Source organism: Chelon labrosus (assembly GCF_963514085.1).
Source record: "Chelon labrosus genome assembly, chromosome: 8".
Classification (NCBI taxonomy): Eukaryota; Metazoa; Chordata; class Actinopteri; order Mugiliformes; family Mugilidae; genus Chelon; species Chelon labrosus.
In genome coordinates, this window is record NC_140358.1 from 20,500,772 (window position 1) to 20,514,321 (window position 13,550).

Consider the following 13,550-nt stretch of genomic DNA (forward strand, 5'->3'; position numbering starts at 1 on the left):
TTGAAGAAAATTAAACGTTCACGTCTCCCTTGGTCACCTCTAATTAAATTCCGTGCTTTAAGAAACCGCACTGCGAAGTTTTGGATGTAGGTCATGGCTGAATAACCTCATAATAGCACAGTTTAAATGCTGAATGGGATCAATTATTTATTTTAACACGGTTTGGCAACAGCGGCAGGGGGCTTTTAAAATGATCTCCGATGCTGAATTATCTTGTGGCCTGTTAGTCAATTGTGGCCTCAAGCTGACTTTAGCCCCTCAGGATACGAGGACTTCCAAAACTTCATTCCACACAGACAAGGGTTACAGTAAAACTGCATGACGGTCGCAGGAGATTTCACAAGATTACGACCCTAAATAAACATTTACTTTCAAGCCCTCTTTTGTATGCTTTCTGCAATTACTGTGACTATACATGTGCCAGTAAGAAAACAGATATCTATCATAAACGCATGTCAGTTCAGTTATCGGGGTTGCATAAGTGACATATCTATCAAAATTTATAGGGTTTGTTTTTTCATAATCAGCGGACACGGAGGCTTTTTTTGGATCCTCATGCATGAATGGAGCGCAGTAGAAGAGGATGTGTAGCAGGAGTCACTTAGTTACAAATCACTTCTGCTTAGTTTAACCAGCTACTTTTACAGTTTTTCTTTCCTGGCTACTGTCCTGCAACAGATGGCCGCTCTGCTCAGCGGTGTACAAAACGCTGCAGCAGATAAAAATACAATATTTCAAAATAAACTGTGAAATTTACTGCCAAAACTAAGGAGATGTATGAAAAATAGTTCAGAGTGGGTGTGTGGATAAAAAAAGAAAGAAAAAAAAATGTGTACACATCCAGTTTTAAATCATATGGCATCCATCTGTGTTTGCACTGCGGAGTTTCTCAAAATAGCTTCACGCTCTGTTTAACAGTGGGACAATCACTTAAACAAACTCCAGATATTTTATACTCAGCCAGCCAGAATATACAGTATAATACTGAAAGGATTAGACGGATACCAGTGTTGACTTTGCTCTCAGGCTAGTGTAAAGTAAATCAGGATGTTAAAAAAAAAAGAAGTAAGTCCTGAAAGTTGGACGGCCTGCAGTTCATCATATGTTAAAACTAAGGCTCAGTATTAATCTGCGTCCTGGGTGACCTGATCACGAGTACCCAAGACATGGTTTGGGGACGCACTGAGACCAGCAGTCATTCAGGACACATTTCCATGTACTCTGGACCAGATACTGTATTACCTCATTCTCTTAGCAGTCCCCGTTCACAGAGCAAACACTCATCTGTGTACATGGCTCCTCATGTTGTAATCGCAAGCTCACAAGATTGACTCTGTCACTCTTCAGACTTTATTCATTCATTCATCTTCTGTAACCGCTTGTTCCTGCAAAGGGTCGAGAGGGGGCTGTAGCTTATCCCAGCTGTCATTGGGGCGAGAGGCGGGATATACCGTGGACAGGTCGCCTGTCTACCGCAGGGTCAAAGTGGTTACAGAAGATGAATGAATGAATGAATGATATTTTGACTGAAACATGAAAACAGGTTTAGTTAATGATGGGTCCGTTCCATCAAGAGGTGCAGTGAGTAATGTCAGTCAGCCAGCAGACACAGCACCAGGACAATGAAACATGCTCATTTAAATGGAAGGGAGCTGTTAATTCTGTTAGTGGCAACCTGTACTTTCATCACTATAACTATCTGGTGCAGCAAAGTTTCACTCAACATAAACCTCAACAGGTCTAACAAGCCAGAAAAACATGCAAATCCAAAATAAATTACAGCCTCTGTTTTGTTTTTGATTTGATTTGTGGAGCTGGAAAGTGACCAGATTTGGACAGACGGTGGAGCTGGGTATGAGCATGACGTAGCAAATGCTTTCTGTATGTTCACACTATGGTTCACACTATAAGTGACAAGGTTAAAAAATCATTTAGGAGTTGCTTGAGCGTTCACATATGACTGGTTCACCTGTCACCTTGTCTCCGGAGTACTAAAAAAAAGACTGAAGCCACCTCAGCTTTGATTTTTAATGCATCATGACAAGTGCTGGGTGTCAGTTTGAAGTTTCTTCTGCTTTCAGATGAAACTTGTGAACTTGTGGTTAAATAACTCCATGGAAAGACATGTACTCACTGCTGTTCAGGTGGTAAATTTGATCATGTCATGGCAGGCAACTGCTGGCATCTAGAGGCCACCAACGCTAATAGTAAGCAAGCTAATGACTGGGCAACTTAATGTAGGAAATGGAAAGGTACAATGAAAAGATGAGGCTGTTAGGAATATCAATATTTTCCTCAGACATGTTTTAAAATGTTGAGAAAATTGCTAAATTACAATATATGAACTTGCCATCCACCTCCGCCATTGGTGGAGGAGAAACATGAGCAAACACGTCACAACTTGTAAACTCAGACCTCTTTGACAATTTCCAGTTACAAGAAAGTGAATACCATAAAAGGTTAACTCGTGAACATGTCAGGTAAAATGAAAATAAAGTGTTGTTCAGCAAGGTGAATCTGTAATTTAGGTTTACTGTGTGTTACTAAGATGCTAGTTTTGGGTGGCAAAAAACAACATTAAGAATAAATAAATAAAAAATAAAACAGAACTAAATGTACCATCATGGGAAAAAATGAAGGTCTTAATATGGCACTTTTAAAATTTTCATACCTCTTTCCCTTACAGGTCGCCATGGTAGAAGCTTGTCAATCAAAAGACTGCAAAGATGGCCAAAAGCAAACCCAGCGTCCTCTATTTTAGTCTAAAAACACTAAAAATTTACTAAATGAACATCGTGTTGTGCTGAAGAACACTTTCAACTAGCAAAATTACTGTAATTAAATAATTACTGAGGCGCAAAATCAAGTAAAAATGGTCATTTTCACATTGACCTGCACAATCAGACTCCACCGCCCCCTGTTGACTGTTAGGCAGAATGCAGGTTTAAGTCACTTCCGCATATTTTTTATTTATTTATTTTTACAGCTCTGAATATTTCGGGCTTTAGGACCTTGAGGTGCTGCAACGTTGGAGGCAGCCCAGATAAAAATTATGGCTGTTTTTACCTGAGAGCTACTGACGAACATTTAACCATTTAAACTAACCTATAGCCTATTGTTATACTACTGTACACATGTTGTACTGCTGCTAGATATATTGTGACACGTTCAGCTGTCGAGGGAAGCTCAGCTGCTGATGGAGCACATCCGACTACCAAAGGTAACCGACTGCAGTGATTAGCCACATTTCCGCACTGTACCTCCAGTGACACCCCAGCAGGAAACCGTCATGCGCACTCACAATTACAGGCTTTAAAGGGAGACAATTAAACAAAGTAACGGGTTTAGCCTTTGAAGGCCGTGAGCTGCGCGGGCCACCTTCACAGTAACCTTGCTACAGCTGGATGTGTTTGACTAGCAGTGCAGTTAACACATCTGTGCAGCTGTGGCAAAGCCATGCGAGCAGTTGTTGGTCTTCTGGCAGAGGTTGAGGGCTTCTTTTTTTCTCCCCTCCCTCCCTTCCAGGTGGAGAATGTCAAGCTGCTTGACAGAGTGTCTCCCAAGAGGAGCAGGGTGGGCACCCTGTACCTGACAGCCACGCACAGCATCTTTGTGGAGAACCAGGCCGGAGTGCGCAATGAAACATGGGTAGGCAGTGCACTGAAGCACCAGCTATCAAAGTACAGTGTGTTGTAAACATTCACACTTACACGTGGCACAGTAACAAAACGCCTACAATGAACTGTAAAACTACCACAGATGTTTTGATTTCCATCACTAGGTGCATGCACACCCCAGGGAATACAGTGTGTTTACAATGTAGAATACGCCTCTTTCATCAGGTGCTACACAGTTTGGTGTCCAGCGTGGAGAAACAAGCTGCCACTGCCTCGGGATGTCCTCTGCTCATTCACTGTAAGAACTTCCAGGTCCTGCATTTGGTCATAGCTCGAGAGCAGGAGTGCCACGATGTGCACCTGTCCCTGCAGCGTCTCTGTCAGCCAGGTGAGCTGTGATGTTGTCCAAGAACCAGAGGGTTAGTGGTTCGATCCCTGGAATGTGCCACATGCAGAAGTGTCCTTGAGCAAGACACTGAACCCCCAGTTGCTCTCACTGCTTGGCACTGGTGTGTGTGACTATAAGAGGTAGAAAAGCACTATATATAAAAAACAAACACAACTTACATATAAGCACGATATTTCACCAGCAACATTGTTGAATTGTGTATAATAGTAAATATCTTGCCTTTTCAATCTGCTGGCATAAAAAATGTTTCATTCCCAAATATTTGCACACGACTTCCTCATTCTGTCCACTTCAGCACCGCTTTGGTCGATCAAACTGATACAAAGTGGGTTCATCAAACTTAAGCTGTCAACTGGCGTTGTGCTTTACAGAGAGTTACGAGGAGCTGTACTGCTTCTCCTATAAGCCCAACGTTGATGAGGAGGAGAGACGACAGGAGTGGGACTTCTTGGACCTCAAGTCTGATTACAGCAGAATGGGACTCCCAAACGCTCAGTGGAAACTCTCCCCTGTCAACCAACACTACAAGGTCAGTGCAGTGACTTCTGTTAATACACTGTTCTGTGCTGCTTCTTCCTAATATGGACACTGCGGTCACTTTAAGAATTTAATCGTGTCAATTTTTCAAGGTGAGTGACACTTACCCCGCCGAACTGTTTGTGCCCGAGTCTGCCACACCTCCAGTCATCGTGGGGAGCTCCAAGTTCAGAAGCAGAGGCAGATTTCCTGCCCTGTCATACTACTCCAAAGAAAATCATGTAAGTTCATTTTACATACATCACTAAATCCTTTCTCATGTCACCTCATATTGATTCGAGGGCTGTGACGTGTCTGTCTTTGCTCAGCCACTTTTTCTAGTAGACATAACTTATGATGCTGGCTGTTTGGTGCTTAACAAGATAGCAGGTGATTGGATGAACCGTCGATAAGATAAGATAAGATAATCCTTTAATTTATCCCACAGTGGGGAAGATGGGAAGGCTAGATTCATCCAATCGCGCTGCTTCTCTCTGCCTTCACCACAAACTGTTCCACGAGTATAGCATAGATTGACCTTGAGAATCCACTTGCCTCGCTGGGTACATTGGTGCTGACTTTTGTCTCAAGCAGCCAAAAGCTTGTTGAAAGTCATAAACCTCCAAAGTAAACAGTAAGTCACTGCTGTTATTGGTACTTTCTGATCTGACGGCAAAGAAAAAGCACCAGATGCTGTGTTTAGTGTCTGATTTGGTTTGGTTTGGTTTGGTTTGGTTTCCCAGATGTTTATCCATGGTGACCAAGACTTGACCGTAGACACACTGTTTGTTTGAAGTAAAACACAATATTATTTTATAAAGATAGTATGTCCGTCTACTAGGTCAGTACCTTCGAGGCTTAGGGTGAAGGGGTACATCTGGTTTTGTAACTCTGCCACAATATTCTTTCCTAATACAAGACTAGACAGATGTGCATTTTGCCATTAAATATGACTTATTATCATCCCCTTCAATTTGGCCACGGTGTTTTTGTCTTTATAACAGCCATATATCTGAGTCTGAATATTTCATAATTTATCCCGTTAATCTTTGATTTGACAGTTGGGAGTGCTTTATGTGTTTGAGGTCAGCTTCCCAGGATTGAAAGTCCTGCTTGTGTAGCTCAGTTCATACAAAGAGCTCCACTCCGGTTCATGTGCCAGAAGGAAGGATCGCACACTGAGATCTGGCCCTTTCCCTTGTGGCCACTAAACGGAGATATGAGAAACCGTGTGGTTGATTCGTTTTAAATTGTGCAGTGAGAATTTGTAGTCACCCCGATTCTCACAGCATTGTCTTTTGTTGTAAATGTAAAAATTCCATTAAAATCAACTGAAGAGGAAACAGCCTGTATGAATCCTCCTCTTGCCTCCTTGCAGGCCGCCATCTGCCGCAGCAGCCAGCCCCTGTCAGGTTTCAGTGCTCGCTGCCTGGAGGATGAACAGATGCTGGAGGCCATATTGAGGTCCAATCCCCGCAGCGACTTCATGTATGTGGTGGACACCAGGCCCAAGGTGAGCCCTTTCGTGTCCAAGGAATGGCCTGCAATAATACACCTCTTACAGTACTGCGGTGTATGTTCAGGTGGCCTTTATTTTACATACCGCCAGCTGTAGGTCTTCACAGCAAAAGCCTTTCAAACATCCTGGCTCTGCGCAAGCTGCACCGTGATGAGTGGTTATGATAAAGTCATGCTGCTACAGCGGAACCAGTTTCAAGCTTGTTTTGCGGTCATTAAAATGAATTAAATTAACTGACAGTCATGTCTCTCCAGCTGAACGCAATTGCAAACCGAGCTGCGGGAAAAGGCTATGAAAACGAAGACAACTACTCCAACATAAAATTCCAGTTCATCGGCATCGAGAACATCCATGTCATGAGGAACAGTCAGCAGAAAATGCTAGAAGGTAATTATCACATCTTCCTAAAAGGGTTTCTTGCGCTTGGATTTATTTGCTGCAGAAACCGTTTATGGGCTTATGTCGACAGAGCATTCGTCACAGTCCGAAATGTTTCACCACATCAGTGTTTGCGGAGCAACATGTATATTTTCTGGCATGGTCTGTTTAAATCAGCTGCTTCTTCACATTACTAAACAGAGCAGGACCCCTTGCCACCCCTGTGGTTTTTCATATGCAGTCATGCAGACTGAACTGTGCTGCAATCAGGCCTCAAATGAGCCCACTGGAGGATTTCTGGGTATTGTGCAGGGGTGCTCTGAGGAAGACTTTGAATCCATCTGGGTTTTATTTCGGGGCTATTTTGGTTTCCCGGAGTGGACAATCCCGGACATTATCCCCCAAAGAGAGACAGAGGGCGTGAGAATGATGTGAATTCAAGTCTGAAAAGTTATAGCCGTTCTTAGTTGTGATAACTCTTTGCCCCCTGGCAGCTTCAGGGAAGTCTTTAAATGCCGGAGACAGCGCCTGCCCTTTAGAGTCTGCCTCCCTCGCTCTGCCTGATTGCACACTTGAGCAAGATTTAGAAGACCCCCGCCCCCCGTCGGACAGCATTAACTCGAACATTTCTTCTAAGTAGAAGTCTGCTCTGCTAAGTGTTATAAAACCAAAAGGCTGAATGAACCTGTTCACCTGCTCCTCTGCTATCAGCCAGTGTTCTTTCAGGTCAGCAAACTGATGCGGTGTCAGCAAAAAGAAAAAAAAAAAAACCTCTGTCGCCACCGTAATGAGCGCGGAGTGAGCAGATGTTTTCGGTTATCTAAAAGTGAGTTATGTGCGCAAGTGTGATAAATTGTCGTCAGCTATGAAATGTCAGCTGTGCCGAAACGGGTTCGTGTCGCTCTGCCTCCGAGTGAACTTGCAAATATTTATGGTGAACCCTGAGGATGGAAAAATAAATTTCAGAGTCATTCTTACAACACAAACAGTACAGTAAGCCTTACTGTTGCAGAAATGGATATTTGTTTAAAACGTCATCCTGTTGAGCGATCAGCAGAGTCAATAGGTTTCCTCCTCTGGGGACCATCAAGGCCCAAACCACACTTAATGGCAACATGTTGACCTGCTGATTAATCTTTTCATTCCGTACTGAAGTGGTTAACCAACCAACGGACACTGGCTCTGTTTACATGCACAATATTTCTTCAGCTAATGATTCTGTTGAGCATTCCCACCCAACCGTTTAAATGGACGCTAAATAAAATGACAGTAGACGACGTTACCGCCATGTTTGTACCGCTCCTGGAAACCCGTCATGTCACCCAAGATATAACAGAAGAGCATCCATTCATTTGAGAACAGATGGACCCACAACGATTCTGGCTGTGTCCCTCTTGTCAAACACTCCATTTTGAGTCTTTCAACCATAGAGGCCTCTTTTTAGGTCTTCAACAAAGACGTTTCAGCCTCAGACCAGTTCTGTGTTGCTGCCTCCATGTTTCCGTCCCTTATTACGACTGGATTTATTCCAACCAGACAGAAATGATTGGGTAAAGCACTAATGTTTTCCTATTTTAACTTGTAACTTGACTGAAATTTCCTTCTGATAGGGCCTATCACTTCCGATTGTGGTTACATGAAGCATTTCTACACAGATTATTAGTGGAATATCTGCGTAAACGAAGCAATTGACTACGTTTACATGCACAAAATATTCCAAATTTTATTCCAAAAGAAAAAAATATTCAAACAAAGCTTTTTACGTGGATAATTAAAATTAATTTTGACTGTGTGGCCCAGATTCTGGAAAAGTATGGTGTTGTTCATATATACACATCTGTCAGACTTTGATGATCCAAACATTATTTACTTGACCTGCATCAAATTCAGAATACTATCTTACTTGATAATACTAGTGGGACAAGTGTTATCATTGATAAGCTGCTGAATTAATCTGTTTTGAAGAACCAAACACGCTCGTGTGGCCTACTGTGTATTTTGTCTTGCCGTGCACATATTCCCCAAACTTGATGCTGTCAGTTACGTGAAAGAGAATGCAAAGTTTAATAATGTCAAGCGACACGCTCCCGCGTTTCCCGCCAATGAAGACAGCTGTGTTGTGGTTACAGTGTGCGAGCTGCGTTCCCCCTCCATGTCGGACTTCCTGGAGGGTCTGGAGAGCTCAGGCTGGCTGAAGCACATCAAAGCTGTGCTGGATGCAGGCATCTTCATCGCCAAGGTCAGTCTGGAGGCTAATCCCCACTGTCTGCCTCGTCGCTGCGCTCAATATTAGCTTAGGTGTGTGTGTGTGTGTGTGTGTTTGTTTGTGTTGCTGTATCCTGCTTGCGTGTACTTCTTACGAATGTCTGTCTATGTAGGAAGTACAGTTTAATCTGATACAACAGTCCTGCAGTGGGTCCCTTGTTTCCCTGGATATAAATGTATGACAACACAATTTAACTGACACTTCTCTAAGGTTAATCACATAAGGAAATAGGTTGACCAATCATCAGCTGTTTGTTGAAAAAGGAAATATAATTCCCTATTTACAAAAAAATGATCATACTTTGTGGCTCTTATGTGTAATGGCAGCTCTGTACAACGGTTTGGAGCTCTTATTAGCTTCCTAGCTTCCCCAGCTAATGGTGTCTCTTCTGGTTTCCTCTTACGAATTACAAATCCAGACTACTGCCACCTGCTGGTATGGAGAGTTAAATCCTTTCGCTTAGGTACAGAAAGTGCAGTATGTGACAGCTGGCTGTTGGCTGTAGTCTTCGCAGTGTGTGTTTAAAATCAGGTTTTTGGTCCAGACACAGGCAACATGAGGCCACGTCAGAGTTGGCCTTCACCGCTGGTCGTTCTTTGATGCCGGTTTGCTGTGTGTGTACTTCCAAGGCTAGGGTAATGTCGTTTAGCTCAAATGACTATGGCAGGATTTTAATTACTCTGAAAATATCTCAACAAACTATGTCAGACTTCTTGAAACGTATAAAGACAAGAACATGAGACATCTAAACAGAAACGCACAATAATCATCAAGATCCCTCAGGTCTGTCTCCAATGCATTGTTGGGATGTTTTATATTTATTGTCTGCAGGCTGTTGCGCAGGAGGGTGTCAGCGTCCTGGTCCACTGCTCAGACGGTTGGGACCGTACGTCCCAGGTGTGTTCGGTGGCGTCTGTGCTCCTGGATCCCTTCTACAGGACAATCAAAGGATTCATGGTAGATACTGAACTATTTCATTTAAATTACATATCCAGCTACATACTGGCTTTACTTGATAGTAGACCATGCTGGGCTCATGATATTTTTTTTTACTTTGGACTGGCTCACTTTAAATACACCAAGACAAATAAATATACATAAGGCTGGTTTTGGGAATCGCTTCTAAACTGAGAGGTTTATTTTCCGCCGAAATGAACTGGAAATCCTTTTTTTTTTTCTATTCTCAGGTTCTCATCGAGAAAGACTGGATCTCATTTGGACACAAGTTCTCCCACAGGTTTGCCTTTGAAACTTTTACGTCATCTGTGATGCGGACGTATTATTTTGATCTAATTGCGTCCACATGCTCTACAGGTGCAACCACTTGGTCGGAGACCCTAAAGAGGTGTCTCCCATCATCGATCAGTTCCTGGAGTGTGTGTGGCAACTGATGGAGCAGTTCCCCTGTGCCTTTGAGTTCAGCGAGAGGTTCCTCATCATCATTCACAGCCACATATACTCTTGCCAGTACGGCAACTTCATTGGCAACAACGAGCGGGAGAGGATAGAGCTGGGGTGAGGTTGAAACCTGCAGCCACCATCAGTTTCTTTTCATTTTCACACACAGACATCTGGTCTGAGATAAAACTGAATGCTTAACAGAGTTGACAGCCTGTACTTAAATTCGATCACTGGGTTTGTGCACATGGAGGTGACTCATTGCTTGAAACAGAAATAACATTTTTTAATGGTGTTAATCATCCGTCATTTTCCTTGGTCTTTATGTGATTGGCTCTCATTTGACGTCCATGCAGGGTTCGTGAGAGGACTCACTCATTGTGGAGTTATCTATGGATGAACCGTGCGGACTACTTCAACCCTCTGTACCGGCCAGACCACAGCCAGACTCAGGGGCTCCTCCGGGCATCTACTGCCCCCTACTGTTTTAAGTAGGTTCCTACAAACAGTATGCGAAGCCTGTTCCATACATGTTGAAAATGCAATTCTGAATTCAATGATGATGATCAACAATCTGTGTCCTTGATGGCAGCAGCCATCCCCAGCAGGATGCAGCCTGACACAGGCACACACAAAACAAAACACTTCAGGAACCTCAGGTTCAGGCCCTCAACATATAGGAGCCAAAGGCCCCCACTAACAACATCCTGTTGCCAGACACCACAGGACACCCAAAGAAGGCCCATGTCAAATTTCTGATGAGTCACAACTGTTTTGGAGGCACAAGGGAGACCTACACAATTTAGGAAGGTGTTCATAGTGTTGTGCCTGATTGGTGTATATCACTGCACCTGTGTAACATCACTGCCAAAAAAAATGTCATGCAGAAAAAAGTCCTCTCCACATACCGTGTAAAGTACTAAACTGTCTGGGTAGACATAATGTAGGTGTAAGAGATTGATTCCAGTTTTTTACTTGTATAGATTTTGGCGAGGGCTCTACAACCGCTTTGACCGTGGGATGCATCCTCGGCAGTGTGTAGAAGATTACCTGAGGGCCATCCGAGAGGAGACCCAGCAGCTGGAGGACCAGTTGGCGTCACATAAACAGGTACGACAGGGCTATGCATCTATACTGCAAGACATTTCTCATGAGAAAAAGAATATCTGCTTTAGTCATTTTCCTGGTTCTGGAAGATAGCTATAGATTTCGTATTTTATCAATAGAAAATTGCTCAACTGGAGCAGGAGCAGGGGTGGAGCGATACCTGGAAACCAACCACCTCTGATAATAGCCCCACGGTGTGGCCTCTCGGAAACGACATCGGTCTGGCCAACACTCCTCAGGACTACACCGGCGGCTTCATCACCAGCAGCCCCTGCCAGCCCAAAACACCAGACACCAATCTGATCCTGCTGCCACAGGACTTGAAGCAAACTACTGACTCCAACCTCTCCAACGGCAGCGACCAGGAGTCTGGTATTGCGGATCTGAGCTGTCGTTCTCCTCTGAGCGAGGACAGCACCAGAGATCCAGACTCCGATGAGGCTGCCTACTCTGCAGCTTGAGCAAATGTAGCATTCAGTGGAAGGTGCAGCACTGACTGTCCACTGAGCGGCACTAAACAAACACTACTTTTATATTCAAAAGTCTTATCCGGGTCTCCTGTTTGACTTGCACTTTTATTTGCATGTGGTGTGGCAGTCTCTCCTTGTTGCCACTAGTTAATAACTGTTTACCGTAGCTGACTGCCTTTTTCTTCTCACTCCAGTAAAAAAAAATATTTAAGATTGTTAAGAAGTTTAATATTTTAAAAATATTTTAACCAAATGTTTTGAGACCTTAAAAAGAAACCCGCTGATCAGAATTGCAAGCAAGCCAAGAACAATTGTGAATAATATAACAGTACATCTAAACAAAGTGTGTGAATTAACAAGCCATTTAGGAGTGTATGTGTGTGTGACTGCTTTGAATTATGGTCTTCCGTACAGTGGCTTTGTTTGTTAGGCTTATGGCTTTACAATGCAAGCTGTTTGAAAGGGTTTTAATTAGGCAATTTGTAGCTACGAACACCAACGCTCAGGTGGATCACAACAAATTAATTCCCAACTTGAATCTTTTGTTAGCTATAGTGAAGTTGAGGGTGAAAATGACTACATTTACATAATCTCCGGTGAATAAAATGCTGTTGCACCTTATGATTACTCAGTCTGGCCCGAACGAGCAGCAGTAATCCAGTTGAAATGGCAGCAAAGAGGACACATTTTTGACTGAACTATATTAATACAGCACTACAGTGACCTCAGCTGTGGTTTGGAAGTGACTACACTACAATAACAAGTGTTAGTAGTCGCTGATTGACTTCTTGTGCTCTGTACTCATCACTATGATGAAATTATCATCGTAGCTCATCACAAATTATTATGGGATATGGGATAGATAAATGTTATAATAAATACATTTGACTGAAGAGACTTTATACAATATTTCAACATAGATCAGTTGTAGTGCATGGAGTAAATGATTTGTCTACTCAATCAGCAGGTGACTCTTTGAATATTTGTGCTATTTCAGCTCTATAATTAGTAACTGCTCACTTTAATAGTATGGTGGTATACATTACTGTGTGTGTGCACTCCAGCAAATGAACAATGCAAAGGTTACCAAGCAAAGCATGACAAGATATTTTTGTACTATGACCTATTTTTCTTTCTTCTGTTATCTCACTTTGAAAACTTGATTTTATTTTTGTGAGGGACGTAAATAATTTTGTTGTTGCGTATATACTAAAAGGGAGCTTTAAAGGGAGCTGGAATAAGAGCCAAATTTATCAAACGGATCTAGATGCAAAGTCATGTATAGTGTGTTTTATTGTGAAATTAATAAATGCGTTATGCATTGTGCTGTCGACTCGCTTTAATCGTTCCTGTGTTTGAACTCTTAAAGGGACAGTATGTAAAGTCGGGTGCAGATGCTGGGGGACTGATGGACAAATTACATATTTATGACTTACATTTTTTCAAATGCAAAATTTAATTTGTGTGCTCAGTCTAATAGGATTTGTGTATTCAGTTCAACAGTTATCATTCTGCACCCAGAAATTTTAATAAGCTGCACAGTTTGACGTTCTTTATGCCATGATATCCATCCCATTGGGGGCCCGCACACCTATTCGTTTATCCAAAACCGTCGTGCCCAAACCAGTTGTGCCTCCCTTCTGTTTCCTTTTTTTCACTATATAAAGCTTTGATGCAAGAGAGGGCATCAATATCAGCCTAATTCTTAATTTTCAAACCACAACAAGACTTTTATTGTCTGTACTGGGTCTCATAGCCCTCTATCGGATTTTTCTTACATCATCAGTCAGGTTAAATCCAGGGCAGCAAGGGCTGACTCTCATTTTAGGGATCAGCGCCTGCCCAATCCCTGTAGTTTCTGAACATCTGC

General features: G+C 42.8%; 1 protein-coding gene across 3 annotated transcripts; it reads left to right on the plus strand.

The window, feature by feature from the left end:
- Positions 1-2,645: 2,645 nt before the first annotated feature.
- Positions 2,646-13,013, plus strand: mtmr7a (myotubularin related protein 7a). Of its 3 annotated transcripts, XM_084550417.1 has the most exons (14): positions 2,646-3,220; positions 3,526-3,648; positions 3,843-4,005; positions 4,398-4,555; positions 4,656-4,784; positions 5,921-6,055; positions 6,316-6,448; positions 8,569-8,678; positions 9,537-9,662; positions 9,893-9,942; positions 10,020-10,220; positions 10,460-10,594; positions 11,087-11,213; positions 11,330-13,013. In XM_084550417.1, the coding sequence occupies exons 1-14, from the start codon at positions 3,197-3,199 to the stop codon at positions 11,669-11,671; spliced, it is 1,956 nt and encodes a 651-aa protein (XP_084406543.1). In that variant the 5' UTR covers positions 2,646-3,196; the 3' UTR covers positions 11,672-13,013. The 3 variants fall into 3 exon arrangements, with proteins under 3 accessions (XP_084406543.1, XP_084406541.1, XP_084406542.1); XM_084550415.1 differs by lacking the exon at positions 2,646-3,220 and having other exon boundaries at positions 3,414-3,648; XM_084550416.1 differs by lacking the exon at positions 2,646-3,220 and having other exon boundaries at positions 3,414-3,648; positions 11,351-13,013.
- The last annotated feature ends 537 nt before the right edge of the window (positions 13,014-13,550 follow it).